Source organism: Sciurus vulgaris (genome assembly GCF_902686455.1).
Source record: "Sciurus vulgaris genome assembly, chromosome: 6".
In the NCBI taxonomy this organism is placed as follows: domain Eukaryota; kingdom Metazoa; phylum Chordata; class Mammalia; order Rodentia; family Sciuridae; genus Sciurus; species Sciurus vulgaris.
The window spans coordinates 57,496,319-57,515,316 of record NC_136466.1 but is presented as its reverse complement, the minus strand read 5'-3'; the positions used below and the strand labels follow the sequence as shown (position 1 = coordinate 57,515,316).

Genomic DNA, 18,998 nt, shown 5'->3' with positions numbered 1-18,998 from the left:
TCTCATTCTCTGAGTCATTTTCATCTTAAAACACGAATAAAAGGAAACAAAAACTTTTTCTTGACTTTACATCTACTTCTTACTTCTTACATTTACTTCTTTATTTCTTTGCTCCCTTTTTGTGGCTTTTCAGAGAAGTTTCTGGAGTGGTAGTCGACACTTTATCATCCTCTTTTCATTGCCTCCCACCCCATAGTAATCTGTTTTTCCCTCCCAGTATTATACTAAGCGCCTTCTTGCTCTTGTTGCCTCACAAAACCTCTGGCTTCTTTACCCAACTCCATTTAATTTTTCCTCAATCTACCTCTTCAATGGGGGCCATTCTCTTCCTCACACTTTGTTACCTTTCTCCCAAGGTATGGGCTCTGTAGGACCAGGAACTATCCCTCATTTGCTCCTTCATCCCCAGCATCCAACATGATACTTTGAACACAGCAGTCATTCAATGGAAGTTCACAAAATGAACACATGAATGACCTCTGAATTGTACAGAATCATGCAGTTCATTCAATCTAATTAAATGGAACAAACATTTTTATGCTCTAACCATATGCCAGGCATGATGGAGGCTAAAGAGATTAATAACACATGGCCCCTGCCCTCCTGGAGTTGTTTATCATTCTGTGAGGGAGGAAGAGGAATGGAAGGTTGATGTTGTTGCTTGGACAGATAGATTGATGAGGTAAAAAACAGAGAGAGGGAGGGAAAGAGGGGGAGGGAAGAAGGAGAGAGGTAAGATAGATTAATGTCATTCATTCATATAGGTGAGGGTACACATTAGGATGCCAATAAAAGTAAAAATATGTGTGTGCTTTTTCAAAAAATCATTTTAATTAAATTTAAAAAGAGGCAATATGTCTGACTATAGTCAAGTAAATCATGATTTCATTCCAGGAGAACAAACTTTGTACAGCTCTCTGGCACATCTGGTTTTTTTATACAGAGAATACACTGAGACCTGGGAACACAAACTATCTCACAGACAGGAAACCTTTTTCCATCGACATGGTAAAGTCTCAAATGGAAGCCTTTATAAAACTGAAACTTTGAAAATGTTTTCCAATCTCTCAGTCTTCCATGTATTTTAGAAGGAAAATAGTGTAATAGTTATTAATTTATTGTCATCTGACCATTTTTGATTCTTAATGTCAATAACTGGGTCACTCTTCTGGCAGACTGAATGATCCTGATTACCAAGGGGAAATTGGGTTGCTGCTGCACATAAGGTCCACATATGTGGACCCCAGGGATCCTGTGGAGTACCCCTAATGCTTCCATAGCCAGTAGTTGAGGTTAATAGTAAAAATCAACAACCAAAAAAAAAAAAGGAGGACAAGTGGAAACTCAAACCTTTCTGGAGAAAGCTTTGGCCAATCCACCAGGTAAAGAACTTCAAGTTTCCAAGGTTCTAGATGAGTACAGGGGAAATACTGAATGGAGAGTAGAAGAAGGAAGCCACAGAAACCATAGTTATAGCTTTAGTTACTTACTGCAGAGAAGAGGTGAATAGTATCTTTTAATATTTTTTCATTGCTTATTATGCGTATGTATTTTATTTTCTGTTTTCTCTATCTTTCCCTTTTCATTTCATTTTATATACATGTTGTTGCAAGTTAACTTTAGTATCTAGGAAACAGAATATTCAGTCAACTGTGACTGGATTTGAAAAAACATTAATGTATCTAGTAATGGGTACAACTAATGGGATTTGCATCACCTTATATTGAGAAGACAATAATAACATGTTCACTTATAAAATTAGTAACTATTTCATTTCAAGTGGAAATACAAAGTTGTTTTGTTGGTGTATGGGAATTTAAATGCGTATAGAATAATGCATACAGAAGCCAAGTAACCAAACGCGCAGACTGCAACAGCTATCGATTTGTCGCCTTCTAGCTCTAAATTTATCCTTCATTGCCTGTTCTACAAAAGTGTATATGGGCCCTTTAAATCTTTTTTTCTTGGCCTGCTGATTGAACGTTAAGCATTTTCAGCAGAGGGCGCTGGAGAGACACTGCAGAAGGAAGGAGTTTTCCATCCTGGTCCAAGTGTGCTTGCTCAGCAGCCAACTCCTGTTGTCTAAGTACAATGTCAAAGGCTTCTCTGAGACCTGCTCCCCAGCACCTACAGCTTTTCCGGTGCTCTGTTTCTGCAGCACAGGGTTTGCTCCAGCACCAAGATCTCGAAACATGGACAAGCTTCTCGAGCATCCAGATCCTGCAGTACAATGGCCAGCAGCATCCATCAGTCAACACCTGCCCTCCCTCTCCCCTATGGCATTTTTTTTCTTTTTTAAAAGAGTGCTCCTGGTGAGACACCACTCCATGAAGAGCTTTCTCAAGCATCCTTTAGGGCAGATTTCCAGCAAGTTCTGCTAGAGCTGTACCACAGCAGCCTCCCTGCCAGTGAGCTGTGGCTGTGTTCTCTCCAATGAGGTCTACACCACATCTCTCTGGGACTTCCTTTTTGGCCAGTCCATCTGGACTGTAGGGGTAGTGGCTATTCCTTATATCTGCTATTTCTGAACTTTATAGCTCAATCTACCTCATCATTCAATCCCTCATTATTCCAATCGCATTTTATAGTTAATTTTTTTTTTTAATCAAACTTTCTCCTTTCAACTTACTGTGTGTCTCAGTAGCAATGGGCACACCCAGCACCCAGATCTGGGTTTGAAAATACCATTCTCCAATAAAAAGAACCAGGGAGCCTTTCAGAAATGGCCCATTCCAGGACTAAGGCAGGAAAAATACATCATGAATCTGGAATATCTTATAGTAACAGAAAGGAAAGCAGTGCTCAAATTCACAAGGACAGATATGTCCAAAGGACACAATGGGCCAAGACTGAAACAATCTGAGCAACAAAATAAATAATGTAATATTGTCATATAACCCAAAATTTCAAATAAATTTACATAGTCCAAACTGATATAAATTATTAAGTAAATGGAGGAAAAGAAACATGTCTTTTTTTTTTTTAAGAAGAATTCCAAACACTATAGGAAGAGGTTCCTTCCTCAATAAATGGAAGGGGGCCCTTCACCCCTGAGGGTAGATTATGTGACTTGCTTTCACAGAATAGCATAGGGAAAAGTCCTATGTTAATGTGGAGAAACCTCGCGAACACAACATCACCAAGCGGTGAAGGTAACCAGGTGATGCATCATGGGTGGATCTCATGTGACTATCCTGATTCCGTGTGATGAGAAGGACACTTAATTCTCAAAGTACTTTTCGGAACTCATCCCCCTCCAGAGAAGCACATACTGGGGACTGCACAGGACACCTGCCCTGCCCTCATCTACAGTGTCAAGATCATGAAAAACAAGGTAGGACATGATATGGGGCTCTAGGTGGAAATCTGGAACAGAAAGAGGACATTAGTGGAAAAACTGATGAGATTCAAACAACTTCTGGAACTTATTTACTACCAATGTGCTAATGTCAGTTTCTCAGTTTTGACAAACTGATGGAAATTAAAGAGGTTAACAATAGGGGACATCGGGTATGGAGATATAGAAACTCTCTGTACTATCTTTGCAACAATGCTGTAATCTAAAATTGTTTCAAAATAAAAACTTTACTCAAAAAAAAAAAAAAAAACTGCAGTTTCTATCCCCTGATTGGACCTTAATAGGTACCAAGAGTGGAACTAATTATAAAAGCAGTCATTTTATGGATCTAACATACATCATCAAAGTTATGCAGAGGAGTAACCATGAAGAAGGAAAAATAGAAATAGAATCATTAGAAATTAGGCAGTTTTAACTCTGATATATGGTAGGTGACTAGAACATACATTTTGTTCCAGAGTTACCTGGCCAAGAGTAAATGACCTAGCACATTTTCTGAGATAGGGGTAACTGCCATAGACAAAAATCCAGGTAACAAAATCCAGTAGTGGTTCAGCTCAGAACAGCATTCTCTTGTGCTTAAAGAAGGTGTCAAAAATGATTTTTTCTGAACCTCTTTAAAGACTTTAGACATCTGTTCACGCTTATTTATGCTTTTGTTCATTATAAACCCAAAACATGAGTTGTAGAGAATACACTACAAGTAGTTTAATTACCATATTCCAGTATTAAAAGAGCATATGTTCTCAAAACTCTGGAGTCTTCATTCAAAAGTCAGAAAACTCTAAAATAAAGCAATGTGTTTTGTTTTTGATTTTGTTTTTGTTTTTGTTTTTGTTTTACTAGAATGCCCAAATCAGTTCTAGAGTCCAAAACCAATGTAGGCTTTTGTTTTCCACACAAACACTCTTCAGTCTGATCTCTTAGCTTGAGGTAGGCTACAATTTCTAACAAAGTATGAGTACGACTGAAATTATTCCACAGCATTCTTTGCTCTGGAATTAGTAACAAACCTCACTTTTCAAACAAAGAATACATGCACTCTCTCCTACCCCACTGGTTTATAATAATGTTATTTTTCTCTAAAATGTCTGGGCTCAACTGATTTTTAAGTTGGAAATGTTAATGAAAGCAATATTGCATTTGAGGCCAGAAAGATGGACATGAGCCAAATCCCACATCCCAAACATTCTGCCTCAATGGCATGTGAACAAAATGCCCACTCTCCTCCTGCTTTCCAACAGAAGCAAAACAAAACCCTGCAAGGCAGTTACCCACTGGAATTGAGAAGCCTGTCAGGAGCAGAAAGACACACACGCACATACACACACTCACACATACACTCCGTGTCCCTGTCCAAGGTACAATAAAAGGGCTCTTTCACACCAAGAGTTCTGTGCAGACAGCACAAGGGCTTCCCCTGGAGATGCTGCTCCAGGGAAAGCCAAGAGAGCACAAGTTCAAAACAAGCAGTCCTAACAAGGTCAAGAGTAACCCCCCATACTCCACAGTAAGCAAGCAAAAGTCTTAAAACCAGTTTATCTAGACAGCTTAAAGTCCTTTCAAACTAATCTCAGAAAATTATTTGGTAGCAATGAGAAAAATTTGTGCTATCATGGGAACATGCTAATTTTAAAAACTTATTTCCTTTTTATGTATGTAATGCTTTGTGCAGTACAGTTTAGTTGCACTTCACTTTCCTCTTACATTTTTCAAGGCCAAAAAGGAAGAGCAGGAAGTGGACGTGATTATGTAGGCAGAATGAGTTAGCTAGAAGACTTAAATTTTAACTATGAAATTTAGGAAAACAACTGTATTCCATGACATTCCATCATTTAATCTGCATAATAATGAATATAGGATTTTAGGTACAGCCTGCCTGTATCATTTGAGAATTACAACTCTAGCATAACAAAGAAAGATTGGACACCATGTTATGATTTTATTTAGTAAGTATCAAAACATTCTTGAATTTTCATTTATTACAAATTTATCTCCCCAAAGTTAACTGAACATGTGTTCATTATTTCCAATACAAATTGATATATTAGTATCAAAAATACCAATTTTACTTCTGAGTTAAAACCAACAGGTGATAAATTTTAGTCACTAAGAAAGTGTCTTAGATAAACCAAGTTAAAAACAAAAGAATACAATAGCCGTATTACCCAACATTACCTTCCTAAAGTAAAGAATCTAAATTTTGGACCCTACTCTAGAAAACACATTCATATTCATGAAAGTATGAGTATCAGATTATTAAAATATCTTTTTCCAAGTACCATTGTTCCTAATTAACAACAGTTCTGTATGTACTACATGAATGTATTTAAAAGGAACGCATATGAATGAATTGGATTTGGAATGCACACCATGCTCTGTTTGGGATGAAGATGGAAACCATAGCTCTGGGTAATCTGCAGACAAGGGGCCCATAGAGTAAAAACATCCCCAAGACAGACAACAGCAGGTGAAAACTTACCACTGGAGCAGTTGGTCCCACCCCAGCCAGGCTCGCACTGACAGGTGTTTGGAGCAATGCAGCGCCCATGGACACATTTATCAGCACAGTGAGCTGTCAGAGAGAAAATCAATCAAATAAAGAAAGTTGGCACAAGAAAAAAAAAAAAAAAAAGCCAACAACACAGCTGTTGCACATCCTAGGCTCAAGTGTCACTTAAAAACAACATGCATACTTGATAATTTTCTTCAATCCATTCCTCAGTCCTCTTACAGTCTGCTGTACAACTAAACAATTTCCCTTTTTATTTTGATATCTCCAAATAAATTCCTCCAGTTCTCCTAGCTTAATTCTACTTCATGCTACATTAGGAAAGAAGTTTCAAGGAAAATTGCCTAATCCGTTTTTTAAAAGAGAAAATTATCAAAGAGCACCAAATATATCCTGTTTGGGGAGGAGCATATGTGTAGAAACAAACCACGAAGCAAGATACCAGCAGAGCAGACCAAGAGGTGATTCCCTTCATGTAATGCATCCACCACAAAAAAAAAAGTCACCTTTCTTTGTGAAGACACTGTTCACAACTATGACACAGGAGAACTGCATAGTCTTTATCTGTTGAGGAAAATACTAGACAAATGTCATCCAGGTCTTCAGAAAATATTAAATCTCAACTCTCTTTCAATAGTAACTGTCTCGGCCATGATCTAGCACTTGAAGGCAAGGGGATATCACTGCAAACAAGAGTGAATGGTCTGAGAACTGATTTACAAAAGCAGAGTTCAGCTGGATGACAGGAAAAGGATCAAAATACACTGACCTTATCTTCCATCTTAGTCTCTCTCATATTGGTTAGACACTCTCCAAAATATCTGGGTACATGAGCAATTGTTAGAGCAACTTGGAAGAATTTGGGGTTCAGATAGTTCAAAATGTTATTTAAGGATGGGGTAAAGCTCTGTGCTCTAGATGTGTTTCATTAATGTATGTCTTATTAAAAAGGAAAACAGGTTTCCTGCCCAAATACAAAGTACCAATAAGGAAAAGAAACCTCATCTTAGTTCCACAAACTAGTAACTTTCTCGTGGATGGAGAACCCTTCAGGAATTGTTTTCCCTATTTTTCTTCCCAGAAAAAAATAAAAATTAAAAAATTAAAATTTTCTTCTTGATATAATAGGAAAAATATTTCCATGTCATGATATATTCTTTTATACATTTTATTCACTAGTGTATATATAGTATACATACAGTGTGTATTGTATACACATGTGTATATATAAAAAATATATATAGCAATACATACATAGCTATATCCACAATGATCACTTGTAAAATCTTGATCTTTGACATGAAGAGATCTAAAGGAAAGGCAGAAAAAAAAAAAGGCGGGGGAGGGGAGGGAGTTCTCAAGAAAATAGAAGGGAAACCAATAGAGAAGAGGAAGGGGATTGAGAGGGAGGAAGAGAAGGAGGACATGGGAAAGTACTGGGGAATAAAATCTGCCAAATTCCGCTATGTCCATGTACAGATATGCCACAATGAACCACACGTGCATGTGTGTGTGTGCATGTGTGAGTGTGTGTACACACGTGAGTGGGGAGTGAGGAGGGGAGGGACAGGGGAAGTACTGGGGAATGAGATTACTCAAATTTTGTTTTGTACTTGTATGAATATGGCATAATGGACTGACAAAAAAAAAAAAAAAAAAAAAAAGAAAGAAAAGATAACAGTGCCATCCAAATCTTCAAAGTTCAAATCTTTGTGTCTGTTTAATAGTGTAGTTCTCTATAATTAATTTTTTACTAAGGGAATCTTATAAAGTTAATCTCTATGGTAAATTTATATTGGTAAAATTTTCCTTTATCTGTGTTTACATCTTGGAAATTCATATAAGATATCATCACCACAAAATTAATTCTAGCGCTTGAAAATCTTAAAATCTCTGGGTTCCCACAAAGCTGGATTTGATAGGAACCACCCAGTTTCACATGTATTGGGGAAGGGACTGGCTATGAAAGGAAGATGTTCTGCACATTCTATAGACCGGCCTCAATTTCTGCTCTCCCTTTCTTTTCCAGTCTTTCATTTTTTTCTTTCTTTATCCTCTTTTTCATTTTCTACACTCATCTTTCTCTCTCCACCAACTATTTCTTTGATCTGCATAGTTACCATGAGGCTTCAGATTAAAATTTGATTTCCATTGTAGTTGTGTTGGGTCTTAACCCCAGGATGACCCCAAATGATTTCCTTTATACCACATGAAAGGTAAGATTGGTTTAAAAAGTAAGGGTAAGAATTAGTTAGAAAGATTGAACAAGAATGCCTAGCTAGCACTTCTGCTCCAGCTTCAAGATAACCTTTATTAAAATGGGCAAATAAATGTATAATTAAGCATATGTTCTAGAGAGCTAGGAATCAGAATTGCATGTGCTTAGATCTCAATCCATTGTTTTTTGTTATTATTGTTTTAATTCTGAAAAAGGATAATAAGTATATTTTTATATACAGAATTAAAGGAGACCTGCTTTGAAATGCTTTTAGATTGTTGGATAATTATATAAAAGTTCTTGTGTTCCTCAAAAGTGCAAATTTGGTGTTTTTATGAAAGGAATTTGAAGGAAGTTCAGTTATGTACAATAAATGAAAAAAATGCTGATATTTTTAAAATACGGACTATTTTTATAAGAACCTGGGTTATTTTTATAAAAATCTGGGCTAACAATTGGGCAAAATCTGAAACACAATGTGTGTGGGTCATTAGCAGAAAACAAATTTGCTGAGAGTTACTTAGGAATTGGAAGGGGGAATCTGCTTTCCTAGTGATTTTCTTTTTCTCAACTAAAGCTCAAGTAAATGGCATCACTTTTGAGAATTGAATCCTATAGTCAAATAATGGCCTAAATGGTGGGAAAGACTGTTGGAATGCACTCTAAAAGAAAAGAACACAAAATTCTACTTCTGTGATATAGCAGCTTCATGCGGCTTTAGATTCTGTCATTCAAGTGCCATCTCTGCCCCCTGTTCTTTTTCTACCATCTCTGGATTGTCTATATCCACAATAGCCCTTACCAAGTACCCAAAAAATGTTCGGAAGAAAAGGGAAACAAGAAGGAGAAGAGAGCCATGGAACTCAATGTTCTCTGATGTCACAACTCACCAAGCTACAGAAACACTGTGAAATATACAATAACCCTGAACACCTCTGGGACTCAGCCCAGTTAGATCCCACCCCAGCTTCATCTTTCCTTCCTTATTCAGTTTTAGATGCCACCTATTCTAGGAGCTGAGCTTACAACAGACTCCACATGGAAAATCAAGGCAGGCTACGGACACAAAGTCATATGACATACCAAAAGGGGACTAGGAAAAAACACAGGAAACAGATGTCCACCTCAGCAAATGTTCAATAGCTTGGCTGACAAGCATAGATACAAAAGACCCATCATAATTGTGATCTTCCCATGCCTGAGAGATTCTTTATGCATGCCCTTCCTTTCTTTTTTATTTTTAAAGATGTTCTATACAATACAATTTCTTTTTCTTACTTCTCTTTAAGAAAATCACTAAATATTTTATAGTAAGTTTTCAATGACTTTTTTTTTTTTTTGAGGCCAGATAGAAGCTGAATCTCCACCCACACTTAGTACCCTGCTGTAGACACATCAAACTGCAAAGGCAAAAGGTCTCTTCTCCCTCAAGAACTGGGAGGCAACAGGCACTAATGAGAAGAGCAGGCCATGTCTTTGAAGTGAAAGCTGTGGACAGTCTGTCTGCTTGGTGGACAGGTGAGGACTGACATGATGACCCTGGAATCTTCTCTAATTAGGCTCCTGTTTCAGCCTCAGTTCCTAAATCCACCTAAATCCCATTGCCAATGCCATGGACCTCATTGCTTTCACTTGTAAATACTTGGCTTTAATACTGAGTGCCATTAACTGTAGTCAATTGGTTTTTTCCTCTCCCAAATATATTTTTCTTTGGATTTACACCTAGGAATGGAATACAGGTGAAAGGAGGAGTAAGCAGAATAAAGACTCCTTTATAACCTAAGTATATCTCTAAAGAAAATACATGCCACTGTCCTAAAGGATATGATGTAATAAATTCATTTACATTAATCTGGAAAATGTTTCTAAGGTTAAAGCATCTCCTGAAAGTCACTATCCAATAGACTCAAACCTTCCAACTAATCTATCTTTTCTCATAAGTTCCATTCACTCTGATGTTATGAATAAAGAATATGAGTCACAAATCTTATTTTATGAATTTATCCTGTGAGTTGCTATAAAAGAACATAAATTTTAAGAGTTAAAGGTGCCTTTACTGAACATCATCCTTGTATTTTTCAGACTGGGAAAGTGAAATAATTTTCTCAATATTTGTAGCTGGTGTTTAAAAAAGAAGTATGATTAAACCTGGATCTCTGATTCCCAGGAGTCCAAAACCTGATGATGGTTTTAATGGTAGTGGGAGGGGGGCAGGGGTAAAAAGATGGTAGAGGGTGTGTTGGACCAGCTACTAAGACAGGTATACCACATGGCTAAGGGCCAGGAGTCAGAAGGTTCAAAGGAGAAAGAGTGAGAAAGCAAAGAAAGTTGACTCCCAAGGTAAACTTCATCACCTACCACTTTTGTTAGAGGTCAGTCATGTGCAGTCTTTACATAATCTCATTGCTACTATAAGGTTCAGCACAGATGGGAATCATTTTGTTTTCATATTTCCAAACATAATATTACAGCCTACGCTATTGTGTTTGGATGCGAATTCTCTTTATTCTGCTTAATATTTACTGATGTACCAGGCACATTGCTTAGCAATGCTGTGGATGCAAAGATGGCAATGTAGGAACTCTTAGTCTGCAGAGGAAATCAAATGTAGGATCACCAAATCCATCAAACACAGACAGAATGCAGGGGTAATAACAGAGATAGGAGCAAAATAATGTGGGAATATAGTGAATGATTCCACTGGTATGAAATGGCCAAATAGGCAACTCTATATAGACAGAAAATGTATTAGTTGGTTATCTAGGGTTTGGTAAATGAGGAAAAAGTGAAATAGTAGCTGATGGGTACAAGGGTTTTTGGTTTCAGTTTTATATGATGAAAATGTTTAAAAACTGATCATGCAATGGTTGCACAACTCTGTGAATACACTAAAACCCATTAAATGGTGTAATTTAAATTGTTCAGGTGCAAGATGTGTCAATTATATATTTTTTAATTGTCATAAAAATACTGTGGGAGTTGAGGGAGGGGAATAATTAGTTCCAATTGGGATGAGATCGAGGAGGATCACATGAAAGAGAACATGTGAGCTGAGAAAGCGCACACCTTTATAACAAAGTTTCAGGGAAGAGTGGCCTGCTTCACACTTCATCCTCCAGTACCCTTCCAAAGTTGCATAACATTGCTTGGGGTCAGGGCTCCTACCTCTTGGCTACTAGTGGCTGATTGTATGCAGATGAAGAATCAGTAATGGAGAGAGGAAGAGAACACTAGAAGTCTAGGCTTTTACATGTAGTAAAAGTAATGAAAAAATTCTATATCTAAAATCCCTTTTCTCTCCATTCCTTATAAGGTTCCTATGTCTCTTAAGGACAAGTACAAAGGACTCATATTAGCTGTGTCTTTGGCAGACATTGCTAATTGTCCATCCAATGTTCCCTCTATCCTTATTAACAGATTACCACTTTTACCAGCGATGACAATGTGACCAGCAATGAACTACATTTCTTGGCTCTCTTTCTAGACTGAAGTGTCCATGTGGAAAACAGTGCAGGATAAAAGATTCAGTTGGTAATTCCAGTTCCCCTCCTTTTCCCCCTTTCTGATGCCTGGTATATGGGCAAATAGCTGAATTTAAAAATGCATCAGATGACCCTTAGAAAAGGGACAAGAGAACCATGGAACTCTTTACCTTGAATTCTTTCCATGAATGAATGAAGGCCATAAACAATCCACTTCCAGACTTCTCCTTACATGAAGATAATAAACCCTAGTGTGTAGAGGTTTCTGTTTTGGACATCTATTTCTTGTAGCCAAACATAATTCCTAACTTATACACTGCTCCTTTGGGAGATCTTTCAGGAGAATCAATTACTAAACTAAATAAGCATCTATACTAGAAGAATGAATTGAAGACCCATCTCTCTGAGGAGAAGATACAAGAATTCAGAACTTCTACCAAACCTTTGCAGAAAAGGCGTCAAAACCTAAGTCCAAGTGGGATTGATGAAAAATGAGAGAAGAATTAAAAATCCTACCATTAGAAACATATCCTATCTTTTCCCTGAAACACCATTTGACTCAAATTACAATGTGAGAAGAGTTAAATAAGGATACTATAAACCCTAAAACAATGACAGAAGCAACAAAACTAAGTTACAGCTAATAAACCAACAAAGAAGATAAATAGAATCATAAATAATATTCAACTTAAAAAAAGTTATAAAAAAGAAAAACGAGGACAAAATACAGATGGAAAAGCAGAAAACAAACTTAACTACATCAATAACAACATTAATTGTAAATGGCCTAAACATCTCACTTAAAGACAAGAGTTATCATATTGGAATTTTTTAAAAATCATGATTCAAGATATGCTACTTATAAAAAGTATGCTTTAGACATAAAACACAAACAAGTTAAATGTAAAATGATTTAAAAAGATATATCATACTAACACTAACCAAAAAGCTGGAGTATTTAAATTAGTATCAAAGAAAAATTTTAGAATGAAGACTATTATCAGAGAGAATGCAAGTTACTTCATAATTATAAAATGTTTAATTCATCAAAATAAGATAATAAACCTAAGCATTTGTCCATCTAGTAACATAGTTTTTGAAAACTTCAATTAGAAATAGACAAAATTAAACTGGGAAACCTATAACTAGTCACAGTAATTGATAAAACAACTAGAGAGAAAATCAAAAAAGATATATTAGATTTGCACATAACTACCACTTCACCCAATGACAGCAAAATACATATTCTTTTCAAGTCCATATAGAACATTTACCTGGTTATATCATATCCTGAGGAATAAAACAAGTCTCAATAAATATTTAAAAAATTAAGGCATAAAAATGCTTTTCTGATCACAATGTAATCTAGAAATCAATAACAGATATCTGAGAAATCCCTGAAATATCTGAAAACTAAACAACAAGCTTCTAAGTAACTCATAAGTCACTGAAGAAATCGAAAAGGAAATGAGAACATATTTTGAAGTGAATGAACATGAAATCACATGTCAAAATTTGTGAAATACTACCAAAGCAGCACTTGGGGAAATTTTTAAAGAATTAAATGCCTACATCATGAAAAAAGAAAGTTATCAAATTAATTATTGGTTTTATATGATGAAAATGTTTAAAAACTGATCATGCAATGATTGTACAACTCTGTGAATACACTAAAACCCATTGAATGGTATAATTTAAATTGTTCAGGTGCAAGATGTATCAATTATATTTACTTTAAGAAACTAGAAAATGAAGACCAAGCTAAACCCAAATGAAGGGTTTATTTCTTTAGAAAGAAAGAAATTTATAAAAATCATAGCAGAAATCGATGAAATAAAAACGAGGCAGAAAAAAATTAATAAAATCAAAACCTGATACTTGAATATCAGTAAAATGGATTGGCTTCCAGACAGACTTATCAGTTAAAAAAAAAGAGAAAATACATATACTGTCAATATCAGAAATGAGAGAAGTGGTATCATTATAGAATCTACAGATATTAAAAGACAATAAAGGGATGTTATTAGCACTTTTGTGACAATAGAATTGATAACCTAGATGAAATGGAGAAACTACAAAAGCTTACTGTAGTGGAAATAAATAATATGAATGAATTTATATATCTTAAAATAATTAAACTATAGTTGAAAACCTTCCCATAAAGAAAACCCAAGTTCTAGATGACTTTAATGGTGAAGTTTACCAAACATTAAAAAAGAAATAATACCCATACTACAAAACGTCTTTTATAAAATTGCAGAAGAGGGAATATTTCTCAACCAACAAAAACAAAGGCATTTACAGTTAAAGAAAACTACAAACAAATGTGAAAATTCTCTGCAAATTAGGAACAGAAGGCAGTTTCCTCAACCTGACAAAGGACAAATACAAAAAACTTTCTACTAATATTATGCTCAGGGGTAAAAGAATGAATGCTTTCCCCTAAGATTAGGAAGAAAAAGACAAAAATATCTGCTCTTATAGTATTCAATACTAGACTGAAGAATTCAGCAAGCATAATAAGGCAAGAAAAAGAAATAAAAGTTAGCCACATTGAGAAGGAAGAAGTAAAACTGTCTTAATTTACAGACTATGTAAATATCTGTGTTTATTAAGAAAATCTGATGGAATCAACAAAAGTACTGAGAATAACTAGAGAATTTTTAACAAGGTTGCAGATAAAAATTAATATATAAAAACTTACATTCTTTATGCTAGCAATAAATCATCAAAAAATGAACTTTTAAAAGCCTTCATAATAACATCAAATATACGCAATACGTAGGGATGAACCTAACCAAAGACGTGAAAGATCTGCACATTAAAAAATAACAACAGCGCTGTGAAAAATTAAAGAATAAAACAAAATTATCAACCAATTTGGCCTATTTGATATTTATAGAAAACTCCACCCAATAGCAGACTATGCATATTATCTTAAATAGTGAGGTAGACCTTGCTTATTAGTCAGATGACTGGATATTATTAAGATAACAATTTTTCCCCAAATAGATCTATAGATTCAAAATAATACCAACCAAAATTCCAGAAACATTTTTTTTTAGAAACTGACAAACGGATTTTAAGATTCCTATGTACATGTGAATTAGGGTAGTGAAAATGACTATTGAAAAGGAAAAACCAAAAACAACTGAAGGACAAACATCACCAGATCTAAAGATCTGTCACAAAGCTACCATTATCAAGACAGTGTGATGTTGATATAAATACAGATAAATAAATCAATGGAACAGAATAGGGAATCCAGAAATAAGTCCACACAAATTTAGACAATTGCCTTTTGACAAAAGCACATAGGCAATTCATGGAAGAAAGAAGGCTTTTCAACAATGCTGGGGAAATTGAAAGTACAAATAAACTTGAATACACAATCTATAAGAGATACAAAAATTAACTCAAAGTGAATCAAAGATTTAAATAAAGAACATGAGATTTTTAAAATCTCTAAAACAAAACAGAGCAGAAAACCTTTGTGATCTTGAGTTGACTAAAGAATTCTTACATATAGCACCAAAAATACAATCTGCAAAAGACTAATAAATTTATTTATCAAAAAGACTTTTGCTCTTCAAAAAACACCACTAAGAGAATGAAAAAATAAGTCACAGATTGGAGAAAGTATTTTCAAATATATATATATATATATATATATATATATATGATAAAGAACTTGTATCCAGAATATATAAAGAATGATTAAGAAAAAAAATTTTAAGTCTGTTAACAAAACAATAAATAAACGGGCAAAGGATTTGACCTTTCACTAAAGAAGATACACTAAGGATAAATAAAGCTCATGAAAAGATGCTCAACACCCTTAGTCACTACAGTGGTACAAATTAAAACCATAGCAAGACATTAACAGATATGTACTTGAATAATGGTAATTAAAAAGATTGTGTATCAAGTGTTGGAAAGGATGCTGAGAAACTTGAACTCTCACACAAGGCTAGTGAAAATGTAAAATGAACAACCACTTTGGAAAACTTTGGCAGTTTCTTAAAAAACTGATAGACATTTGGGTTGTCTCCAGGTATTGGCTGTCACAAATAAAGCAGCTCTGAACACCTGTGTTCAAACACTAAGTGATTCAGTCATTCTACCCCAAGTATCACTCAAGAGAAATGAAAACATATGTCCATACAAAGACTTGTATTAAATTTTCAGAAGAGTTCTTTTGTAATTATCAAAAATGGGAAACTATTCAAATGTGCAAGCTGTGTGCAGTGGTACACACCTGTAATCCCAGTAACTCTGAAGGATGAAGCAGGAGGATTGCAAGCTCGAGGCTAGCCTCAGCAACTTAGTAAGGCACGAAGCAACTTAGCAAGACCTTGTCTCAAAAATTTTAAAAAGTAATAATAATAAAAAGGGCTGCAGATGTAGCTCAGTGGTAAAGTGCCCCAGTGTTCAATTACCAGCCCCCCCCCCCAAAATGTGCATAAATATATGAAAGGATAAATAAATGGTGATATATCCATGATGAACTACTTGGAGATAAAAAGGAATGAACTAATAATGCTCAGGACAGTATGGATAAATCTTAAGGTGACTATGTTGAGTGAAAGAGACCAGGCACAAAAGAGAACATACCATATTATTCAATTTACATAATACACATTAATCTAGAGTAGACAGAAAGCAGATCAATGGTTGCCTAAGGAAGATGGTAAAGGGAGGAGTGGACCGAAAGAATTACAAAGAGGTTGTAAGGAAACAGGTTCACTATCATGACTAAGAGCTCACAGTTGTGTATATATGTCAATACTTGGCAAGTCATACACTTCGCTGTGAGCACTTTATTTTATGTAAATTTTATCTCAATGAAACTGCTTGGTTTTTTGTTTTATTTTTTTAGTAACTAGAGTGCAAGTAGAACTTCCAGAGAGGAGCAAAGAGTTCTCTCTATATAGGAAAATTGTCAGGGAGGGGGGAACCCTAAGCTAACATTAAATGCTGCACACACTGCAATTTCATTAAGAGTCTACGTTGTGGTGGTGTAGACTCTTCAAAGGCCTACGAGGCATTGACTTGGGACTCTCTTAAGAAATATGTTTGGGGAAATGCTAATACTAAAAAAGAAAAAATCACAATGTGATAGCCTACCAAACTTTCCTCTACAAATTAAATGACTTGTACTAGAAGAAAAAAAAAAAAAAAAAAAAAAAAAAAACTTTTGTGTTGAAATTGACTTGTAATGAATCCCACACAACGGGACTGAAATTCCATCTGTGGAGCACATAATCCTATTCATTTATTTGAAAATGGAAAGATTTTCTTGTCTAATTCCACTCTTACATAGGCATTATCTATTTTGGCCACAACTCTCACACTGGGTCTCTTTGAGTTGAATCAGATTTAAGTAACATAAGTAACATGATCCTAATGAACCACAGCTTCAAAATGGTGACAAGCACTGGAATAGGCTCTAGTTTGCTTAGTAGAAATTACTAACAACTCAGCCTACAACAGCTCTGATGATACAACTGCAAATCAATTCGATTTGAGAAGGATTTAAAAATCGTCCACATACAGCTTAGAAAAGACACCAGAATGAAAGGGCTTACATTTGGGACAAATGATTCCCTGCTTGGCCTGTCCTATCTGTAAGAAATGCATGAGAATCCTACAGGAAGTACCATAGTAGGCACTTCTGATTTTAGAATGGCATTTCTCTTGGTCTGACCGCTCTCTGTGGAGGCATGGAATTCTTTCAGAAATATCCTTTCCCACAGCATGTTTTCTGCCACATGGCATTTCCCCTGATCTGGCCTACTTCATCTTGCTGGAACTTGTCCCCAGACACTTTGCTCAATATATCTGAATCACATGTTAATAAAAAAGGCCAGCGTTACAGAGAGCTAAGAGGGCAGTGATGTCCCGTTGGAGCTACCATTTTTCCCACTGGTGTCCTTCCTAACTCTCACCTCTGTGGTGGTCTGTGAACATTTCCTTGTGGACTTCTCATTTTCTTTCCACTCTCCTTTCATGTCGACACCAGTTTGAGAATAAATGGAGTCTTCCTGCTTCTTAATAATAATAGCTAACATTATTTCTCTCATCCAAAACCTTTGCTTTTCAGTATAGAAAGTTTAAGCCAAATGTATTAGTTAAGCCGTAGATTTTCTCCAAAAAGAAGAGCAAAAGCAGGCTGTAGGGCTGGGGTTGTGGCTCAGTGGTAGAGCGCTTGCCTGGCTTGTGTGAGGTACTCTGGGTTCAACCCTCAGCACTACACAAAAGTAAACAAATAAAGTTATTGTGTCTATCTATAACTAAAAAAATTTTTTTAAAAAAGCAGGCCACAGTGCTTTTGCTACTAGGGTGCCCTACCAAAATCCAGGGAATACAAATTCAAGTGCCTTTAGGAACCAGAGGGATGGATGAATCAGGGGAGTACTCAAAGTCAGTGGGACCCAGGAAAACTTATAGAGCTTGCTCATTTAAATCCACAGCTGCCCTCAGTCTTCTGTCTAGCGCTGCATGGGAACATCAAAGCCAATGTACCAATGACCTGATTCCTCCATGGAAGATGAAAGTTTCAAATTTTACAGTAAAATGTGTTCAAATAAAAGACATTGTGTGGACCAAGAAAAACATGATCATACATCATAAGCTGGACATGATGGTGAGCACCCATAGTCCCAGCTATTCAGGAGGCTGAGGCAGGAAGATTGTTTAAGCCCAGGAGTTCAAGGTCAGCCTGGGCAACATAGCAAGAACCTGTATCAAAAACAAAGAAAAAATCTAAAACATGTTTATAAGTCAGATCATTTAGATGCTAGTTGGGAAACTGAAACACAGACTTAGTTACTTTATAAAAATATTAGGGAAGTTCCTAAAAGAACAAGTAATAAAGGGCTCTTAAGTTCTTCCAAGGTCATATTTTAAATTTAACTGTCCTTTTTTCTTGATTTTAGTGTTTGACCCTGCCAGATCTGTCATTTATATAGCTATTCTAAATTTGACATCAAGAGCCACTTTATACCATACATATTGACAACTTTATTTCTGATGAATAGTTGGCCATGAAATACCTCTGTTGATAATAGTTCAAAATTTGGAGGCGCAGTCCAGCTGACATTGACCCCATCAGTGAGAAGACAGTAAAATAGGCACCTCCTCCATGCCACAGCAAAGTAAGGAAGTATCTGTTATACCCTCTCATGACTTAACTACCATCTTCTCTTTTTTGGATTGTTAAAACAGATGATTGTCCTTAGAAGAAATTAAAGAGCCAAGGAAAGAATCTCTAGTGAAATGTAAATTTTTATATTTATAAGTTTATAGAAAGGAAAACTAAATCCCTTAGAGCAATGTTTTGCAAATAAGTAGATTCTGAGGACTAGTTGTTCCATCAGACTCTTAGGAGAAAAGGGGGAGGAAGGAGGGAAGAATTTCATGGTCAAA

The 18,998-nt window shown here is 35.7% G+C and overlaps 1 protein-coding gene across 3 annotated transcripts in view; it reads right to left on the bottom strand.

The window, feature by feature from the left end:
- MEGF10 (multiple EGF like domains 10) overlaps positions 1–18,998 on the bottom strand; it is a 168,846-nt gene that overhangs the window by 76,508 nt on the left and 73,340 nt on the right. For all 3 annotated transcript variants that reach the window (XM_079144349.1, XM_079144348.1, XM_079144350.1), the window contains one exon: positions 5,841–5,933. In XM_079144349.1, coding sequence (XP_079000475.1) covers positions 5,841–5,933 — 93 coding nt within the window. The remainder of the gene's footprint in view (positions 1–5,840; positions 5,934–18,998) is intronic.